Genomic DNA, 22,188 nt, shown 5'->3' on the forward strand with positions numbered 1-22,188 from the left:
CACACACACACACACACACACACACACACACACACACACACACACACTAGCCGTGTGATCTTGGGCAAGTTACTTAACCCCAATTGCCCTCCAAAAAGCAAAAAACAAAAAAGATATCCCTTCCTATTCAACTCACCATATACCCTCTGTGTATATATATTCCCTCCAACTACCCTAATAATGAGAAGGGTCCATGAGTTACAATTTCATCTTTCTGTGTAGGAATGTAAACAATTCAACTTTAATAAGTCTCTTATGATTTCTCTTTCCTGTTTACCTTTTTCATGCTTCTCTTGAGTCTTGTATTTGAACGTTAAAGTTTAAATTCAGCTCTGGCTTCCTCAATAATGCATTAAATTCCTCTACCTCATTGAATATCATTTTTCCCCCTCATGTTTTATACTCAGTTTTGATGAGTAGGTGATTCTTGATTCTAATCCTAGCTCCTTTGACCTCCGGAATATCATATTCCAAGCCCTCCAATCCCTTAATATAGAAGCTGCTAAATCTTTTGTTATTCTGATTGTGTTGCCACAATACTTGAATTGTTTCTTTCTGGCTGCTTGAGGAACTTCTACCAATGAATATCTGTATATTCTCTAAGATGCTAAAACTAAAAGAGTTTTTAACCTTTCTCTGTGTGTGTCATGTACACATCTAAGGAAGCCTTTGGACCCCTTTTCAGAATAACATTTGCAAATATATAAAATAACATGCAAAGGATTAAAAAGGAAACAAATTATGGAATCAAAACAACTTTTTAAAAAACTGAACAAGTTCATGGCTAGCCTTAGAGAGTTGTTTCCTGGAGGCAATTAAGAGTTAAGTGCCTTGCACTTAGCCAGCAGAGACAGAAATTCTGAGACAGAACTTGAACCCAGATTTTCTTGACTCTAGGGCTAATAATCTTTCCACTGCACTACCCTGCCTCACTGATGATCATACTGGTACAAATTAAGTAGAACTGGCAAAAGAAGATAAAAAAGAAATATGGAGGTGAGGTTGGGCCCTAAAAATTCAGCTAGACAACATTGCCATTTGATGCTTTGTTATATCTTGAGGTTAAACCACAGAAATAAAGTCAACAAGTATTTATTAAACCCTTATCACATGCCAAGTACTGTGCTAGAGTCTGCTAAGCCTCTTAAACATAACACTTTGTGAATATGAAAGACAAAAGTAACCTAATTATGCAGCCTGAAGGACATGGGTATTTCTGTCTAGAGAACAAATGTATGAACTAACAGTGTTCAAGAAACAAGTCACTCCTCTCGATAGTTAAGTTGGTCAAAGAAACAAAAATTTTAATGTGACAATCTCTGAAGTAAGACAATAAATATATCTGGGTCTGATCTTAGGAGACTCATAGAATCTCCTGGAAGGGACCTCAGAACCTGCCTAATCCAGCTCCTGAGTGAACAAGAATCTCTTCTACAATATACTCTGTGAGTGGGTATTCCCTTTGCTTGAACACTTGTAGTGGGACTGAGAGGGCAGCTAAAATCCAGCCTAATCTCCACGATTTCCTATAATCCTGAACATTGTACCCTTCTTCCATCTTCATCCCAAGACTGACATCCTCTAGAAAGCCTTTTTGGGGGCTTCTCAACCTAGTCCTCTCCCCATTGCCTCCAATAATCTTGTTTATATTACTCATTTGGCACTTAAGAAATCTCATTTCAATTCAGTAAACATTTATGAAGTACCTACTGTCTGCCAAGCAGTGTGTTAAATTTTAAGGACACAGAGACAGAAACAACTCAGTCCCTGACCTCAGGGAGGTCACATTTCACTTGGGGAAAACCATATCGTACACTGATTATTAAATAAAGGCAGCAAGAGAGCCGTGAGAACTAGAATGTGAGCAGGTGGTCAGCTGTGGTTTTGCCCAGCAGGTGACATGTGGTATAGACTATTCCCTAAAGAGACCAAAGACATGAAGATCTGTAGCCCAAAGCTATGAGCTGCCCTAGGCCCATGGGTCTCTGTAGTTAGATGCTTTCTCATTAGATGCTGGTGTGTGCCCAGTTTCTGACTCTTCATTCCATTCTGTACACATTGGTGGGAGAATGTGGTTGAGATTCACGGTTGGACTGTTATGTTTTGATTATTCCTGCTTTTGCCTTCTACTGAGTAAATATTATATTATAATTATTCCTGCTTTTGTCTCATAGTAGCTAAATGTTATGATTATATGTGTTTTCACCATATTGTTTTATAAATGTTTTATGCAAATGTTAAGAACAACCACAAAAGAAAAAATCAAAAGCAAATGTTGCAAAATTATAAAGAATGGTTCAAAGAAGAGATGGGAGAAGACCCTTCCACCCCACCCCTTTGCAGAGGTGGGAGGTCCACAAGTGTTGCACATTGCACATATTTACAGACTTTTAAAAAATAATGATTAGTTATGCTGATTGTTCCTCTACTTTTTTTGTCCTTAAAAAATGCTATTTGTTATATGAGATGGCTTTCTTGGAGGGGAAAAAATATTGAGGAAAACTGATGATATTTAAAAAAAAAGACCAATAACTTTTTTTTCTTAAAAAGAATCAATGGTGTTAAGAGATGATATACTAACATGCATAAGACATATGAGGCCAATGTGGAAATTTTTTTTACTATCAATATTTGTTAAAAGGGAATTCTTGGGGAAAGGGGAAAAGATGAAAAAGAGAAAAAAAATTATTTAAAAAAGTCAGTGTGGGGGCAGCTAGGTGGTGCAGTAGATAGAGCACTGGCCCTGGAGTTAGGAGGACCTGAGTTCATGTGTGACTATAGACAGTTACTAACAGTGTGACCCTGGGCAAGTCACTTAACCTTGATTGCTTTTGCTTTATGTAAATCAGAAACATATGTGTGGGAATTTATAACTACAGTGTTAAGTTTGTACTCTTCCAACCAGACCTACACTGAAGACCCTAAATGTTGTAGGTACAGTGAGGTGAGCAAAACAACCTCAGCCGAGTGAAAGAGGGAGCCTGGGGAAGGTTGGAGGTCAGTACCACAACCACGTTGCAGATACAAAATAAATACAAAATAATTTGGAGGGTACTGCTAATATTACAGGAACTAGGGAAGTCCTGTTATAAAAATGTAGCAAATCAAGTCAAAGCACATTTATTACTTACTGTGTGCCAGATAATATACTAAATGCTAAGGACATAAAGAAAGAGAAAAACCTGAAGGAGCTCATGTTCTGTGGGGGAAGGTAACATGTAAATAACTAGGCACATATAAGACATAGAAAAAGTAATTGCACAGAGGGAGGAACTATTAGCAAGGTAAAGGACTGGGACAAGCCAACTGCAGAAGGGATTTGAGTTGAGTCTTGAAGGGAGCCCGAGAAACTAAGAGGTAGAGGTCAGGAGGGAAAGCATTCAGGTATTAGGGATGGCCAATGTAAAGAAAAGAGATAGGAGATGGAAGATGTGTGAGGCATAGCAAGTAGGCTGATGCTGATATAACAAATAGATGCATTTTCTTCATTATAAGAAGGCAAATATGGGTTGGATGCAAATTCTTTATTGCTGTGTTTTAATGGTGATCCTTCACTACTGTTCAAGTAACAGTAAGGTTTCTGTTTCTTGATCTTCTTGGATAGATTTTTTTCCTTTTCCTTTAGTGGGAATTAGGGACCACTGATAACTTTTTTTTTTTTGCTTTGAAAACATATTTTTAATGGATATATTTTGTATTTACATTACTACGTTTCCTCTACCATCCATGCTAACTCTCCCCCGACTCAACCACCCTCTCCAATTCTATGTGTGTTTTTTTGTATTCCTTCTTGGAGCCAATCTTGACTTCTTGTCTTTTTAAAAATAATCCCCGGGGCTACCAGGTGGCGCAGTAAGAGCGCTGGCCCTGGCGTCGGGAGACCCTGGATCAGTTCCTGCCTCAGATACTTGGTACCCACACAAAGTAACTAGCCGCGTAGCCTTGAGAAAGTCACTTAACCCCAATTGCTTAAAAATAAGTAAATAAAAATAATCCCTGCCCAATGTTTCAGAATCAACCCACATTCAAGAGCCTGGATACCAGGTCCAGATCCCTTTCAGATGATCAAGCTATGCAAATATTAGAAGCACTACCACTGTACCTGTAAGAAAGGAGAACCTGGGAGAATCTTGTTGTCACTCCTTAGCCATAACTACCAACCCAGTGTAGTGGAGGTGAGCAGGGGAACCCCTGATTTGCTTGACTGGGGCACTTCCTATGGGCCTAGACACAGGTTCATTGCTGAGGCAACTGACTCTTGCTTGGATATCACAGGTGATGCTTGATTGTTCCCCAGCAACTAGAGCTGCTCTTTTTAATCTTAACTGGTGGTGGGTGGAGCCAGGATGTCAGCACAGAAGCAGAAAAACTCCATGAGCTCCCCCCATAACCACCTCAAATACCTATAAAATATGACTCGCAACAAATTTCAGAGCTGCAGAACCCACAAAGTGACAGAGAGAAACAAATCTCCTGCTGAAGGTAGCCGGCAGCTCGGCAGTAAGGGTCCATCTCAGCATGCCGGGAGCTGAGCCCAGTCCCACTTTAGCTTGTGGTTTTAGCCTCAGGGTGGCCCCGACCAGCAGTGGCTGGAGAGCACCTCAGGAGAGTGGATCACCAGTAGCTGTGGCAGTTTCCAGAAATATCAACTTGTAAATGCCAAAGAAAAAGTAAAATGTCAGTGTAGAGCTCTGTTGGAACTGGGGGGGACAGAGGTGTGGTACAACCTCTGCCCCCAGAGCAAGAAGCAGTGGAGGCGTGGAAGCCGTGCAGCCACCTCCACATGGCTGCCTCCAGAGCTCCTAGCCTGCAGATCGTAGGGAGGGGCCAAACAACCATTCAGAGGGTAATCGTTCTTGCTTTAACCTGCCTGGATCTGGATCGCAGACTTGGGTGGTGGTCCTGAGGTGTGTGACCACTGAGCCAGAGCATGTGGGGGCTGTAGAGATGGTGCCCTCCTAATACCTCCAGCAGCTGTGAAAGCATCAGCTATTTGGGACAAAGCTCTCCCCTCTGGAAGCAAAGTTCTACTGTGGCAAAGAGCTCAAAAGCCAAGTAATTGACTGGCAACATGAGCAAATAAAGGAAGCAAAGCAAACACAGCAGTCAAACCTAAGATTCCTTTTTTGGGGACAAAAAGGATCAAAGCATGGAAGGGGAGGAAGACAATGAAGTCAAAACTCCTGCACCAAAAGCTTCCAAGAAAAACATGAACTGATTACAGGCCAAGGAGGAGCTCAAGAAGGATTCTGAAAATCAAGTAAGAGAAGTGGAGGAAAAATTGGGAAGAGAAATGAGAATGATAAAAGAAAATCATGAAAAGAGAGTCAATAACCTGAATGAAGAAAATAACACCTTAAAGAACAGATTAACTCTCATGGCAAAAGAGGCCCAAAAAGCCAATGAGAAGAAGAATGCCTTTAAAAGCCAAATTTGCCAGATGGAAAAAGAATTTCAAAAGCTCACTGAAGAGAATAATTCCTTCAGAATTGGATTGGAGCAAATGGAAGCTAATGACTTTATGAGAAATCAAGATACTAAAAGATGGTGGAGTAGAAGCAGGACCTCTGAGTGGCTCTGGCTTCCACCTTCTCCAATCAATGTAAAAAGGGGACTCTGAACAAACTTTAAAGCTGCACAACCCACAAAATGACACAGAGAAGCTAACCTCCTGCTGAGGACATCCCGGCAGGAATCAGCCAGTGCAGCACTCTGGGAGCCAAGGCCTGGCCTGCATGAGCTGGAGGTTTTAGCCCCAGGGAGAGGGCCTGACCAGCCACCAGTTGGAGGGACTCCAGATCACCAGCAGCTGTAGCCATCTCCAGAATTATCAACACATAGATGTGAAGGACAAAGTGAGAGGTCAGTGCAGTCTGGACTTTGGGACCCAGTAAGAGGGAGTACTTCAGCTTTTGCCCCCAGGGCAAGAAGGCTGCTGAGACGCTGGCACAGCCAGCCAGCACCACGTGGCAGCCTCAGCTACTGGCCTGCAGAGTGTAGGGGAACCAAGCGATCAATCTAAAGCTCTTGCTTTAACCTACTTGGATGTGGATTGTAGTCTAGGGTGAAGGTCCTGGAGTGTGTGACCAGGTTGCCAGAGTGTGTGGAGGCTTCCAAGAGGGCACCCAACTAATACCTCCAGCAGCTGAGAAAACCCCAGCGTTTGGGACAAAAGCTCTCCTGTCTGGTGGCAGAGTCCTACTGTGGCAAAAAGCCCAGGGGTCAAGTGACTGAGGGGCGACATGACCAGGCAAAGGAAACAAAGCAGACAGAAGATTCCAACATTACACTCCTATTTTGGGGACAAAAAGGAGCAAAGCATGGAACAGGAGGAACACAGTGAAGTCACCAAAGGCTTCAAAGGAAAATACGAGCTGGTTACAGGCCATAGAGGACCTTAAGAAGCAGACAAGAGAAGTGGAGGAAAAATTGGGAAGAGAAATGAGAAAGATGCAAGAAAATTATGAAATGAGAATCCACAGCCTGACTGAGGAAAAAAATAACACTTTAAAAAAATAGACTAATTCAGATGGCAAAAGAAGCTCAAAAAGGCAATGAGGAGAAGAATGCCTTAAAAAGCTGAATTTGCCAAAAAGAATCTCAAAAGCTCACTGAAGAGAATCATTGCTTCAGAATTAGATTGGAGCAAATGGAAGCTAATGACTTATGAGAAATCAAGATGCTATTAAACAGAGCCAAACAAATGAAAGAATAGAAGGCAATGTGAAATATCTCATGGGAAAAACCACTGACCTGGAAAATAGATCCAGGAGAGAGAATTTAAAAATTATTGGACTACCTGAAAGCCATGACCAAAGTAAGAACCTAGAAATCATCCTCCAGGAAGTTCTCAAAGAAAACTGCGCTGATGTTTTAGAACCAGAGGGCAAAATAGAGGTTGAAAGAATCCACCGATCACCTCCTGAAAAAGATCCCCAAAAGAAAATTCCTAGGAATATTATAGCAAGGTTCCGGAATTCCCAGATTAAGGAGAGAATATTACAAGCAGCCAGGAAGAAACAATTTGAATATTGTAGAAATACAATCAGGATAACCCAGGATCTGGCAGCTTCTACACTGAGGGATCAAAGGGTCTGGAATATGATATTCCGGAGGTCAAAGGAGCTGGGATTAAAACCAAGAATCACCTACCCAGCAAAACTGAGTATCATGTTTCAGGGGAAAATATGATCATTCAGTGGAATAGAGGACTTTTAAACATTCTTGATGAAAAAACCAGAGTTGAATAGAAAACTTGACATTCAGATACAAGAAGCAAGAAAAGCATAAGAAGGTAAACAGGGAAAAGAAATCATAAGGAATTTATCAAAGTTGAACTATTTACATTCCTACATGGAAAAACAATAATTGTAACTGATGAAACTTTTCTCAGTATGAAAATAGTTGAAGGGAATAGAAATATATGAAATATGAGGGTATATGGGCATATGAATACATATGTGAATGTGTGTATATATGTTTACAGGTATACAGAGAGGGCACAGGACCAATTTAATAGGAAAGGATGATACTTAAAAGGTGAAATTAAGAGGTGAGAGAGGAATATAATGAGAGGAGATGGGGAGAGACAGAATGGGGTGAACTATCTCATATAGAAGAGGCAAGGGAAAATAAAATGGTTACAATGGAGGGGAAGAATAGGAAGGCAAAAGGGAATGTGTCAACCTTATTCTCATTGAATTTGGCTTGGGGAGCGAATGAAATACACACTAAACAGGGTATCTCACCCTACAGGAGAGTAGGGGGGAAGGGGATGAGAGGGGAGATGATGGAAGGGAGGGCAGGCTGGGGGAGAGGGAAGTTGGAAGCACCCACTTTTGAAAAGGGACAGGATCAAAGTAGAGAATAGAACAAGTGGGAGGTGGGATAGAAGGGAGGGAAATATAATCAGTCTTTTACAATATATCTACTATGTTAATGTTTTGCATTAGCTACACATGTATAACCTATACTGAACTGCTTATCTTCCCAGTAAGGGTGGGTGACAAGGGAGGAAGCGAATGAATCTGGAATTCAAAGTTTTAAAATCAAATGTTTAATATATATATATATATACTATTATTATTACTCTTTTATATGCAATTGAGAAATAAGATATACAGGCAGTGGGGCATAGAGATCCACCATGCCCTAGTGGAAAAGTCGAAAGGGGTATGGAAGAAAATATGAGAGAGAGCAGATTGGAGGAGGGGATATCCTGTGGGACTGTTATTTTGGGGCGGTGGGTAGGGGAAAAATGGGGAGAAAATTTGTAACTCAAAATCTGGCAGAAATTAATGATGTAAATCAGAAGTTAATAAAGCATTTGAAAAATGAAAAAAAATAAAGAGGAAATCCTTTCCCCACCCATTAAAAAAAATCAATATACTATTAAACAGATCCAAACAAATGGAAAAATAGAAGGCAATGTGAAATATCTCATTGGAAAAACCACTGACTTGGAAAAGAGATCCAGGAGAGAGAATTTAAAAATTATTGGACTACCTGAAAGCCATGATCAAAAAGAGAACCTAGAAATCATCCTTCAAGAAATTCTCAAGGAAAACTGCCCTGGTATTCTAGAATCAGAGGGCAAAATAGAAATTGAAAGAATTCACCAATCACCTCTTGAAAAAGATCTCAAAAAGAAAACTCCTAGGAATATGATAGCCAGGTTCCAGAATTCCCAGATTAAGGAGAAAATATTACAAGGAGCCAAGAAGAAACAATTTGAATATTGTGGAAACACACTGATGATAAACACACAGGATCTAGCAGCTTCTACATTAAGGGATTGAAGGGCTTAGAATATGATATTCTGGAGATCAAAGGAGCTAGAATTAAAACCAAGAGTCACCTACCCAGCAAAACTGAGTATAATGTTTCAGGGGAAAATATGGTCATTCAGTGGAATAGAGGACTTTCAAGCATTCTTGATGAAAAAACCAGAGTTGAATAGAAAATTTGACATTCAGATACAAGAAGCAAGAGAAGCATGAGAAGGTAAACAGGAAAAAGAAATCATAAGGAACTTATCAAAATTGAACTATTAACATTCCTACATGGAAAAACAATAATTGTAACTGATAAAACTTTTATCAGTATGAGAATAGTTGAAGGGAATATAAATGTGTATATATATATATATATATATAGTATGCATACATATATATGTCTATATAGGAGGATATATGTGCATATGAATACACATATGAGTGTGTATATATGTGTACAGGTATATATAGACAGAGGGCACAGGATCAATTGAATAGGAACGGATGATATTTAAAAGTTGAAATTGAGAGGTGAGAGAAGAATATGAGAGGAAATGGGGAGAGACAGAATGGGGTAAATTATCTCATATAGAAGAGGCAAGGGATAACTGTTACAATGGAGAGGAAGAACACGAAGGCAAAAGGGAATGCGTCAACCTTACTCTCATTGAATTTGGCATAGGGAGGGAATGACATACACACTAAATTGGGTATCTTGTCCTACAGGAGAGTAGGGGGGAAGGTGATGAGGGGGTGATGAAGGAGGGGAGGGCAGGTTGGGGGGAAGGGTAGTTAGAAGCATATACTTTTGAAAAGGGACAGGGTCAAAGTAGAGAATATAGAACAAGTGGGGAGAGGCATAGGATGGAGGGAAATATAGTCAGTCTTTTACAATATATCCACTATGGAAATGTTTTGCGTAACTACACATGTACAACCTCTATTGATTTGCTTATCTTCCCAGTAAGGGTGGGTGAGGAGGGAAGAAGGGGAAGAATCTGGAATTCAAAGTTTTAAATAAAATGTTTTTTTAAAAAATTATTATTATTATTATTATTTTAATTGGGAAATAAGATATACAGGCACTGGGATATGGAGATCCATCTTGCCCTATAAGAAAGTCGGAAAGGGGTTGGGGGAGGATATAGGAGAGAGCAGATTGGGGGAGGGGGTATACAGTGGGATTGCTCTTTTGGGGTGGTGGGTAGGGGAAAGACAGGGAAAAAATTTGTAACTCAAAATCTTGTAGAAATGCATGATGTAAACTAAAAATAAACATAAAATTTAATTTTAAAAAATCTTAACTGGTGGTGACTGAGTGGGAGGTGAGAGAGAAATGGATTCCAGTTGGAGAAATCTCCCCCACTCAGGGGAACATAGAGCTGTAGAAACTGGCTTTCAACCTTTATACTTTGGGAATTGTTTACTCTCTCCACTGAACTTCCAGAAAGTTGTAGGGTAGGGAAAAATCTGGGAGAATAGATTTCCTGCGGTGATAATGGTCACATACTGCAGAAGTACTCCTGGATATATGCTGTCTCCAAAATTAGATTTTAAATTCCCTGAAGAAAGGGAATATGTCCCATGCCTTATGATTTTAATCCCTAACACTTTCTGGACTGCTGGCTAAATTATGCCGATTACTAATTACTAATTCTGTCTAGTGGCACTTGGTATTGATGTTACATTTACTGCATTTAATGTTAAAGTGGATTTAATGTAAAAGATATTGTGGGATAATTACCCATAATTTAAGGATTATTGTTCCCATTACATTATGCATGGATGTTATTATAATGTACATTTCAGATGTTAAGTGCAAGTCCAAGTAATTTTCCCACCCCTTCCTTCTAAGTAAAAATTAACTGGAAAAAATTAGTGAAAGATTTATTACTACTCTCCTTTTCTTTTCAAGTATGTGGAAATTCTGCTGTATTATATAAAAACCAATGTATATTTTCCCCTGTTTTGTACAATGATATTAATTACAGTAATTGACACAGAGTCAGAAATATCCAGAAGTTCTCATCTTAGCTTACTGAATTAGTCTGCCTATCCATTAGAGTAGACAAAATTTTAAAAGACAGTTCTTGAATTTACCCAACTTAAAATGTCTTAAAAAATAATCAATCTATTCTTGATATAAGGCTCAAATCTTGGAATGTTTTAGCACTATATTTATAAAATCTTTTGATCTGAATTCTAGGTCTGCCAAACAAAAATTAACATTAACAAACAAGTGCTAGCTTACATTTGTGTAAACTAAATTCACGTAAACTTTTTTTATGTTTTATATTTTTTACATCACTGATATTTCCAATAACCCTGTTCCCTTTCTTTCCCCATAGAACCCTCCCTCATAATAGAAACAACCAGACATAACTGATGTCAGTTTGTTATATTTGGCAATTTGTGCAACATTCAAGGGAAATACAAGTTTCATTAATCCTCTGGAATCGATTGGTTGTTAGATTAATTTGAATTATGATTTTTAAAAAGTACTTTATCTTATTGAGGTCACTGTAGATACTATTTTCTTGGTGCTGCTTTTGCTGTTTAATATCAGTCTGTACAGATATTCCCAAGATCCTCTGAATTCCTTATATTTGCTTCTTCCCCATTTTATTGACACCTTTTATTTGAACATCAAAGTTATCCCCAGAATTAGTTTTCCTTCCATCCCTCACACCCAGTGATCTTTCCCTTGTAACAAATTTTTTAAAAGATAGCAGCTATTAAACAAAATCATGTCACCCTGTACAAAATTCTATGTTCCTACTCCTACCACTTCTACAGTGAAATGAGGGAGGTGAATTTCTTCGTCTATTCTTTCTGGCCAAGACTACTCATTATGTATACATAGCATTTGGCATCATTTTAGTGTTCTTGAGTAGTTATTATGTATACTGTTTTTATGCATTATGCATACCATTTTTCTGGTTCTGCTTATTTTACTCTGAATCAGTTCATGTAAGTCTTCCCATCTTTCTCTGAATTCCTCATTCATCATTTCTTAAGTTATATTCACATACCACAATTTGCTCAGTGATTCCCCAATCATTGAGCACTTAGTTTACAATTCCTTGCTACCATAAAAAGCTCTTTTGTGAATACTTTGGTATATGTTGTATCTTGTTTGTCTTTTACTTCCTTGAGACATATGTTCAGTAGAGATAATGCTAAGACAAAGAGTATTAACAATCTACTCACTTTTCTCATATAATCCCTAGCTATTTTTTCAGAATGATTTGATCAATTTATAGCTCCACCACAACTCACTAATGTACTCAACTTTTCATAGTCTCATCAGCATTTAGGATTTATTGCTGTCTTTTCTCATCTTTGCCAATTTAATGGTTGTAAAATGAAACTTGTTTATTTTGATTTGTAATTTTTTATTATTACCAACTTTCAGTGTTTTTCCAGATGGTTGTTCATAGAATTTCTTGAAAACTATTTATTGCCAGGAGTGTAATTCCTACTTTTGCCACCTGTAATTTCTACTTTTGGGGAGACTGAGGTTGGTGGATCTATCAAAATAGGGAGTTCCAAGCTGCAGTGGATTAAAATGATCAAGGGCTTGTACTGAACCTGTCTCAATGATGGTGAGCCCTGCAGTAGTACAGGAAGGGAGAACAGCCCGTCTGCCTCAAGAGGGGTGAACTGGCTCAGGCTGGGAAAAGAGCAGATCAAACTCCCATGCTGATTAGTGATGGGACTGTTCCTGTGAGTAACTTCTAGACTTTCTTTTTTTTGCTTTTTTGGAGGAGGGCAGGTAGGGCAATTGGGATCAAATGACTTGCCCAAAGTCACATGGCTAGTTTTTGTGTTAAGTGTCTGAGGCTAGATTTGAACTCAGGTCCTCCTGACTCCAGGGTCAGTGATCTATTCACTGCACCACCTAGCCACCCCTACTTCTATACTTCTAGGTAAGAGGAGAAGGAGGGGAAAGGGGAAGGGGAAAGGAGAAAAAGAAGGAACAGAAAGATAAAACTATTTGTTCATAGGCTTGCTCCAACTCCCCAAGTACCCTTCACTGAATTTATTTATAATTATTGTTTTTGTTTTGTATATACTCATAAATATTTTGTTTCCCTCATTAGACTGTAAGTTCCTTAAGAGTAAGTAGAGTGTTTTGGCAAAGTTTAAGGATATAAAATAAACCCACATAAATCTCGGCATTCCTATATATTTCTAATGAAATCCAACAGCAAGAGATAGAAAGAGAAATTCCATTTAAAGTTACTGTAGACATTATAAAATATTTGGGAATCTACCTGCCAAAACAAACCCAGGACCTATATGAACACAATTACAAAACACTTTTCACACAAATAAAGTCAGATCTAACTAATTCAAAAAACATCAGTTGCTCATGGCTGGGTCAAGCTAATATAATAAAAATGACAATTTTACCTAAATTAAATTATATATTTAGTGCCATACCAATCAATCTACCAAAAATTTACTTTATAGAGCTAGAAAAAATAGTAACAAAATTCATTTGGAAAAACAAAAGGTCCAGAATATCAAGGGAATTAATGAAAATAAATGCTAGGGAAGGTGGCATGGCCATACCAGATTTTAATCTGTATTATAAAGCAGCAGTCATCAAAAGTACTTGGTACAGGCTGAGGAATAGAGTAGTGTATCAATGGAATAGATTGGGTACACAAGACTCAGCAGTCAATGACTATAGTAATCTTGTGTTTGATAAACCCAAAGATCCCAGTTTAGGGGATAAGAACTCACTATATGACAAAAACTGCTGGGAAAACTGGAATATAGTATGGTAGAAACTGGGCATAGACCAATATCTAACACAGGATACCAAAATCAAGTTGAAATAGGTTCATGATGTAGTTATAAAGGCTAACACTGTAAGCAATCTGGGAAAGCAAGGAATAATTTACCTGTCAGATTTATGGAGAAGGGAAGATTTTATGACCAAACAAGAGTTAGAGAGCACTATAAAATACAAAATGGATAATTTTGATTACATTAAATTGAAAAGTTTCTATACAAATAAAGCCAATCTAACCAAGATTAAGAGGGAAGTAGAAAATTGGGGAAGAATTTTCACAACCAGTGTCTCTGATAAAAGCCTCATTTCTAAAAATATACAGAGAACTGAGTCAAATCTATAAGAATACAAGTTATTCCCCAATTGATAAATAGTCAAAGGATGTGAACAGGCAGTTTTTAGAGGATGAAATTAAAGATATCTATAAGCATATGAAAAAATGCTCTAAATCACTATTGATTAGAGAAATGCAAATCAAAACAGCTCTGAGGTACCACATCTCACCGGTCAGATTGGCTAAGATGACAAAACAGGAAAAAGATAAATGCTGGAGAGGATGTGGAAAAATTGGAACACTAATGTATTGTCGGTGGAGTTGTGAACTGACCCAACCATTCTGGAGAACAATCTGGAACTATGCCCAAAATGGTATAAATAAGTGCATAGTCTTTGACCCAGCAATACCACTTCTGGGGCTCTATCCCAAAGAGATAATAGAAGTGGGAAGGGGACCTGTATGTGCAAAAATATTTATAGCACCTCTTTTTGTGGTGGCAAAGAACTGGAAATCAAGGGGATGCCCATCAATTAGGGAATGGCTAAACAACTTGTGGTATATGGATGTAATGGAATACTATTGGGCTATAAGAAATAAGGAGCAGACGGACTTCATAAAAACCCGGAGAGACTTACATAAACTAATGTTGAGTGAGAAGAGAAGAACCAGGAGAAATTTGTATACAATTATAGGCACAACATATGTGTGATAACTAACTTTGATAGACTGGGCTCCTCTCAGCAATGTAAGGTTATAAGACAACTCCAAAAGACTCATGATGGAAAGAGATATCCACATCCAGAGAAAGAACTACAGAGTCTGAATGCAGATTGAAGCAAACTACTTGCTCTTTTTCCTTTTCTTGTTTTGTTTCCTCTTTCCCATTGTTCATTCCATTGTTTATAATCCTTCTTTATGACCTGACTAATGTTTAATGTAGATCCTATATTTGCCTGCATGCCGCCATGGAGTGGGAGGGAAGGAGAGGGAGGGGGAGAAAATTTGAAGCTCAAGGGATTGTGGAATTGAATGTTGTAAACTAAAAGTAAATAAATAAATAAGATTTTTTAAAAAGAGTAAATAAAGTGAGCATTTTTTTTACCAAGCTTTTCCAATATACTACAAAGATATTCTACAACAACTTAAATAATCTCTCTGAACCAAATTCTGAATGGGAAAACCAACAAGAAATCATATTGAGTTGTTTTTATAGCCAAGGAAATTTAGGAAGATAGAAAGAGATGTCTGTGGATACTGGGGTAGGAGCTGGCTGAGACCATGGTATGGCAGAAGCAGTACCAGTTTGGGGCTGTGGTGGTGGCGGCACTGGGAATAACACCCGGGCACAGTAAGATGAAAGAACAGTTGGTCAGAAAGAGATTTCAGGGGACCTCTGTACTAGCACTGGGCATAGTACTGGGTGCCATTTTGCAACTCTGTTACCCATTTCCCATATTTTTAAAAGGGCAAAACATGACATTCTTTTTTTCTTAAATGCAGGAATCAAAATCAGATTAATTGATTCTATTATCAGTTCCTAGCATGGCCTGGTACTCACCAAAGGCACATTTTAGCTAAATTGTAACCTTGATAACTTATATTTAGTTGTAGGAAATACTCAAATGCAGTCTATCACAATTAAATTTCAATGTAATTTAAGTTCATAAAGTTATTGTATATTCAAAATGATAAACATTAAGACATTAATACAGTTTAATTACAAAGACATTTATGAAGAAAGGAGAAAATTTTTCTCCTAAAGATTTTTTAAACAAAATGTCAGTCAGTTCAAACCAAAACATGAAATAACAAAGTTAAAGCAAGCTAGTTCTGTTTTAATTTCTCAATAGAAGCATTTGTCTTATAAATGTTTAATTTCCTTAAGGAAAGTAAATTCTAAAGTCATGTTTTACTCACAGTCATTTCCAAAAATATTCACAAAGTGTAACTTGAGCCAACACCACAGTGTTCAAGTCTGAAAGCAAGATCTGAGTAGGAAAATTGTGCTAAATCACTAGAGTTTATCTTTCAATGTTTGATTAACAGTGGTGCTGAGTCAAGACTTTGAACCTTTGCTTTCTGGTAATTTTCCAAGTTCGTTCTTTCAGTTGTTTTTCTTTTCCTTTTATAGAGTTTTCTTCTTCTAATTATAGTAATCTTTGTGTAGTCTTTCAAGATCAACAACAATAAATTATAAAAAGGACTTGGGTGGCAGGGTTCAATGAATCATGATATTACTACTACCAACAGCAAACCTAGTAAAGGTTTGCAAAGTGCTTTACATACATTTCATTTCATCTTCACAACAACCTGGGGAAAGAGGTGCTACTATTATCCTCATCTGACAGATGAGGAAACTGAGACTATGAGGGGTTAAATGTCTTGCCCAGGCAGAATCACACAACTAATAACTGTCTGAGGCCACATCTGAACTCTTCATTCTAGGCCTAGCACTCTATTCACCACACCACTTACCCGCCTAATACTGATAATAACAGTAAGTGGCCATGTTTCATTCTTTACCTCTTATTTTTCTGTTTTTGTGCCTCTACAAATTACTTTGTATTTACTTTCTGGTGTACATGTTTTATTCCCTGCCATACAATGTAAGCTCCCTGAAGGCAGGGGCCATTTGTATCACTCTCTCTGTATCACTAACACTTAGCACAGCACTTGGCATAGAGTAAATGCTTTACTAGATGTTTGTGGACCTGAATTTAATTTCTCTCTTCATTATTTCACTTTTCCTACTCTAGCCTTCTACTCTGCACTAAACTGGTAATACCATTACTAGCATTCATGGGTATTATCTTGTCTTAGTAATCCATTGGCTTTAGAAGGTTCCTAATCCCTGCTTTCTCTTCCTCTCTGGAACCAGTTTTTAAAAATCCTAACTCCAACTCTATGATGTTAAAGTGCCTCGATAGGTAGCTGCTAATAATTAATAACAAATTCTCTTGGGGGTCCATTGACATCCCTCCTCCAATATTCACCAGCAAAGCAAGCAAACTTCAACACAACATAGTGGGAATCAAAAGCCACTTTTTAACAGACAACAAAACCACATTCTTAGCCATATTTAAAGTATTGTTTTTATTTTTCATTTCCTATTTAACAAATTTATTATATGGATCTTAACTATGACAGCAAGTGATTGGATTTTATTGAGATCTTTTATTTTTATATAATCTCCATCTCCAATACAGAGTTCCTTAACCAACACCCTACAAGTCATTTCTCATGACAAAAGATAAAAAAGACTGAAAAAGCAGTTTGGCAAACACGACAAACACATCAACTAAGTTGTATATGTGCAATATGTCATGCCCAGAATTCCTGAACCTGTAGGGGAGAGAGGTGAATTTTCTTCACTCTTCTCAAGTGACAGATTTAGGCATTATAATTGTAGAGTATTCTTGTTTTGTTGTTCTTTCCATGGATATTGGTATAGCAAATTCATTGTTATGAATGAGAAACAACTTGTGCTATGGTGGAAGCTCATTTCTAATCACAGCTTGGTCACTAACTAGTTGTGTGATCTTGTGTCCAGTTCTTGCTTCAGTTTCCTTGTTTATAAAATAAAGGGGTTGGATTATATAATCTCCAAGGTCCCTTCCAATTCTATAAAAATTTCTCAAAGCACTTGCTATGATTAGCAGCGACACAGAAAAGCAGATGAAAATGGACTGACAGAAAAACAAACAAAAGGGGCGGCCAGGTAGTACAGTGAGTAAGAGCACTGGCCCCAGAGACGGGATGACCTGTGATCTAATCCGGGCTCTGATACTTAGCACCACACCCAAAAATAACTGGCCGTGTAACCTTGAGCAAGTTACTTAACCCCAATTGTTTTTAAAAAAAAACTTACCAAACTATTTTTCATCTACAAAGTAAATTGAAATTAAATTTATGGATAAATCATTGTGCTGGTATCATAGATCCACCAGAACCATTTATACTTCTGAAGTAGGCATGAGTTCCTTCACCACAAAAATGATTAGACTGACAAGAAATGGTTGGTGATTTCTTATTTTTCTTATTTTATCGCTTCAGCTGTGTCCAGCTATTTGTGACCTTATTTGAGGTTTTCTTGGCAGAAATACTGGAGTGTTTTACCATTTCCTTCTCCAGTTTATTTTACAGATGAGAAAACTGAGGTAAACAGGGTTAAGTGACTTGCCTAGGGTCCCAATGCTAGGAAGTGTATGAGGCCAGATTTGAACTCAGGAAGACGAGTCTTCCTGACTCCAGGTCAGGCACTCTGTCCACTGTGCCACCTACTTGTGGATTCATTTAATGTCATATGGTTTAAAAAAAAAAAACCAACCCAACAACAAAAAAATTCAACTTCAGTTATTTTGGAAATTTCTGTTACATCAAGGTAAAAAGCTATAGGATTCTTCACAACAGAGCCTAATCCACAGAAGCATAGTATTGCTGTTGAGAAAGTGATTATATTTACTTAGTGTTGCTGTGCAGATTGACCTTGATCCAGGACATGTGTTAATAAATAAGAGTAATGGCCTATTGGTGTTAGAACATTAGAGGGAGAAGAGGCTTCTCTATTGGTTCATTCCTGACCTTCCATCAGCTCATCATTGGAAAGTAGGCATACTGCATGAGATGTAGCATGCAGAGTGTAATATTTGTAAACTACTTCATTTGATTAAAGTTTTTTTTAACATATGCCTTGAAATTTTGAATTATAGTAGGTTAAGTAACCTCCGTAAATAAAAAGCACTAACATCTAGAACAAGATATGACACAGATTCAGGTTCAATAATAAAAACTAGTTCTATATTTAACTTAAAAATCATTAGACAAGGGACAGCCAGGTGGCTCAGAGAATAAGAGCACCAGCCCCAGAGTTGGGATGACCTGCGATCTAATCCGGGCTCAGATACTTAGCACCACACCCAAAAATAACTGGCCGTGTAACCTTGAGCAAGTTACTTAACCCCAATTGCTTAAAAAAAAAAATCATTAAACAAAAGGTAAAAATTTTGAAGAGGTGCTGAGACTACTACTGTGACTATTGGCAAGGTTCTTCCAAGTAGATTCCTTACATCAAAACAGACTGTCTGGTAGAAAAAGCACTGACTGTGGAAAAAGATCTGCCCCTAAACTATAAAATAGGGAAAATAATACTTGCACTACTCACCTCCCAGGACTGCTGAAAAGAAAATGCAAAGTGATAAATACATGTGAACTATCACTGCTATATTATAAGGAAGTATGCCTCCTTTCTTTTTATAAGGGAGTTCTGACTATGCATGTGTAATTTTTTATGATGAAATTTTGAACAGAAAGGAAGTTATGAATACAGTGAGATATATATTGTAAAGAGTCAGATCTCTTTTTTAACTTTTTCATTAATTTAAAATTTATAACACCTCTGTCAATTAGAATCCAAAAGATTCAAGATTTTTAAAATGTCAAATGTATTTGTGATTTCCTTTTGGTTCAGAATTTCACTGTAAAAGATTATAAACATATTTTCATATATATTTATTCCTAAGAAAGGGGCATATTGATGCTAACATGCTAAAATAATAATGGCTCATATCTGTCTCTATGGTGATTTGCACATTCCTCAAGAAAATTCCATGAGGTAGGTAGTGCAAATTTTTTTTTAAATCTTCACATATTAATGAAAAAAATAAACAAGTTTTACTATGGAGAAAATCAATCCTAAAGCACACTTACAAAATGTCCCACAAAAAGATAGATTTCATAACAGTTATGAACTTTTAAGTTCTTAAAAGTTGGAAATTTTTGACATAAGGGAGCAAACTAGCACTAGAAATCTTGTTTTGCACAAGACCATGCATTTGGAAGGCAGCATGGTATCACAGAAAGATGGCTGCATATGGAATCAGGGGGCCTCGGTTTCAATATTGGCTCTGCAAATTTACTACTTGGGTAAGTCTTTGGACCTTAGTTTTCTCATCTCAAGAGTGAAGGCTTTGGACAGAGGTGGCATCTCAAAGATGTTTTAATTTCCATGTATCTTAGAGAATCTGAAAATTTTTAAGTGATTATTTACATGCTGTGTTTCCTCTTCCAAAAACTGCTTGTTCTTATAGAATCATAAAATTACAGCTTATCCATTGACCATGTCCACTAGGGAGACAGTATTGCTCCTTTTAAATTTTCATCAGTTCCTTATATGAATGTATATTAGACTTGTATATGATATATTAACTACAAACTTTTAAACTTTTGTTTTGGCCCATTAGTCCTGAAACAATGTTTAAACTTTTGAGGCATTTAATACAAGCAAGAAAAGACCCATATATTTTTAAAATTCATAGGAGCATTATTTTTAACAGTAAAAAGATAGAAATGATTCCAATGATTCTATAATAGCTGAACAAGTTACAGCATGTGAATTTAATGGAACATTATTGCACTGAAAAGAAACAGTATCTTCACCAAGAAAACCCCATATGGGGTCATGGAGAGCTGGACATGACTGAAATGATTAAACACCAACACCAACAGTTCTAACCATGTCACTCCCCTACACAGAACAATTCAAAGGCTTCCAACTCTAGGATTCAATATTCCTCTGTTGGGCATCTAAGGCACATCAAAATTATTAGAGTTTTTAAAAATTTATGTCTTTGATAGGCATCCATTCTTTCAAATTCCTGAATTTGTCACGTAGATAATTCATGTATAAATAATCTCTTATAATATATATTTTTCCTTTTATTCATTGTGATTCCTCTCTCATTTTGGTAATTTGAGTTTTGTTTGTTTTTAGTAAATTTAGTGTTTATAATTTTAATGGTATTTTAAAAAACATCTCTTGATTGCATTTTTTCTTTATTATTTTGTTAATTCTGTTATTTTAATAATTTCCATTCTGCTTTCTTTTGATGTATAAAAGTGTTATGTCTGGTGTTAAAAATTATCTCTAAAAAAATTATTTCTAACTACATTCCATGGATTTTGACATCTGTATTATCATTAAACATAAGGTAATTTATTAGTGTTGTTTTTTTTTTAAGAGAAACGAGGCCTTTATTAGAGAAACTTCCTACAATTTTTTTTCAGTTGCCATTGCTAACTGTATTTCCCTCCATCCTATTCCCCCTACCACAATTTATTTTATTCTCTCTCCTTTCACCCTGTCCCTCCTCAAAAGTGTTTTGCTTCTTATTAGCCCTTCCCTCAATCTGCCCTCCCTTCTCTCCCTTCACAGTCCCTCCCCTACCCCCCACCTTCCTTTCCCTTCTCCTCTTCCCCTTCTATTTTCTTGTAGGGTAAGACAGATTTCTATACCCCATTGCCTGTGTATCTTATTTCACAGTTACATGTAAAAACAATTTTAAACATTCATTTTTAAAACTTTGAATTCCAAATTCTCTCCCTCCCTCCTTCCCACCCTCAGTGAGAAGGTAAGCCATTCAATATGTTATACATGTGTATTCATGCAAAACACTTCCATAATAGTCATGTTGTGAAAGACTAACTATATTTCTTTCCATCCTATCCCTGCCTCTCCTCATTTATTCTATTCTCTCCTTTCCTATCTCATCCTATCCCTCCTCAAAAGTGCTTGCTTCTAACTATCCTCTCCCCCAATCTGCCCTCCCTTCTATTATGCCCCCCCATCCCCTTCCCCTCTACTTTCCTGTAGGGTAAGATAGATTTCCATACCCAATTGAGTGTGTATGTTATTTCCTCCTTAAGCTAAATCCTATGTAAGTAAAGTTCACTCACTCTTCCCCTCCACTGTAAAAGTTTTTTCTTGCCTCTTTTATGTAAGATAATTTACCCCATTCTACCTCTCCCTTTCTCCTTCACCCCGTACATTCCTCTCTCACCCCTTAATTTTACTTTTTAGTTATTATCCCTTCATAGTCAACTCACCTTGTGCCTTCTGTCCATATATATTCCCTCTAACTACCCTAATAATGAGAAAGGTGCCAGGAGTTAAATACTACCGTGTTTCCCCAATAATAAGACCTATCCAGAAAATAAGCCCTCCCCTTACTGTTCCCCTTACTGTGTAAGATTCCTCTAAAATAAGCCCTCCCCCGAAAATAAGCCCTATTGAGATTGCTACTGTAGTGAAGGTGATCCCCTGCGCTACACGCTAGATTACGGTACCCTCTGTATACACCGTCCCCCCCCCGGGTGAAACGCACGCCGCGCTCCGAGCTGCATCCAATCAGAGCTGCAGCAGTGAGCGCGTCATCCTGTTCTTTATTGAATTTATTATTGAATAAAGGTACATTTTTTTGTTCACATTTACCTGTTTATTAAAATTGCTGTCAATGTTCATTAAAATAAGCCCTCCCCTGAAAATAAGCCCTCTGGTG

General features: G+C 37.5%; 1 protein-coding gene across 2 annotated transcripts in view; it reads right to left on the minus strand.

Moving 5' to 3' along the window:
- The window catches only part of LOC138175084 (uncharacterized), an 83,145-nt gene that overhangs the window by 46,728 nt on the left and 14,229 nt on the right, over positions 1-22,188 (minus strand). Inside the window, exon 1 of one of the 2 annotated variants that reach the window (XM_069105399.1) lies at positions 15,773-15,835. The exons of the other annotated variant lie outside the window; for it this stretch is intronic. Within the exon in view, the coding sequence (XP_068961500.1) occupies positions 15,773-15,778 (6 nt within the window). The 5' untranslated portion in view covers positions 15,779-15,835. Of the gene's footprint in view, positions 1-15,772; positions 15,836-22,188 lie in introns of those variants that run through there. 2 annotated transcript variants of the gene reach the window in all.

This window comes from Petaurus breviceps, unplaced genomic scaffold (genome assembly GCF_028583685.1).
Source record: "Petaurus breviceps papuanus isolate PSGF00001 unplaced genomic scaffold, PetGlider_PUasm1.0 76, whole genome shotgun sequence".
NCBI classification, from domain to species: domain Eukaryota; kingdom Metazoa; phylum Chordata; class Mammalia; order Diprotodontia; family Petauridae; genus Petaurus; species Petaurus breviceps.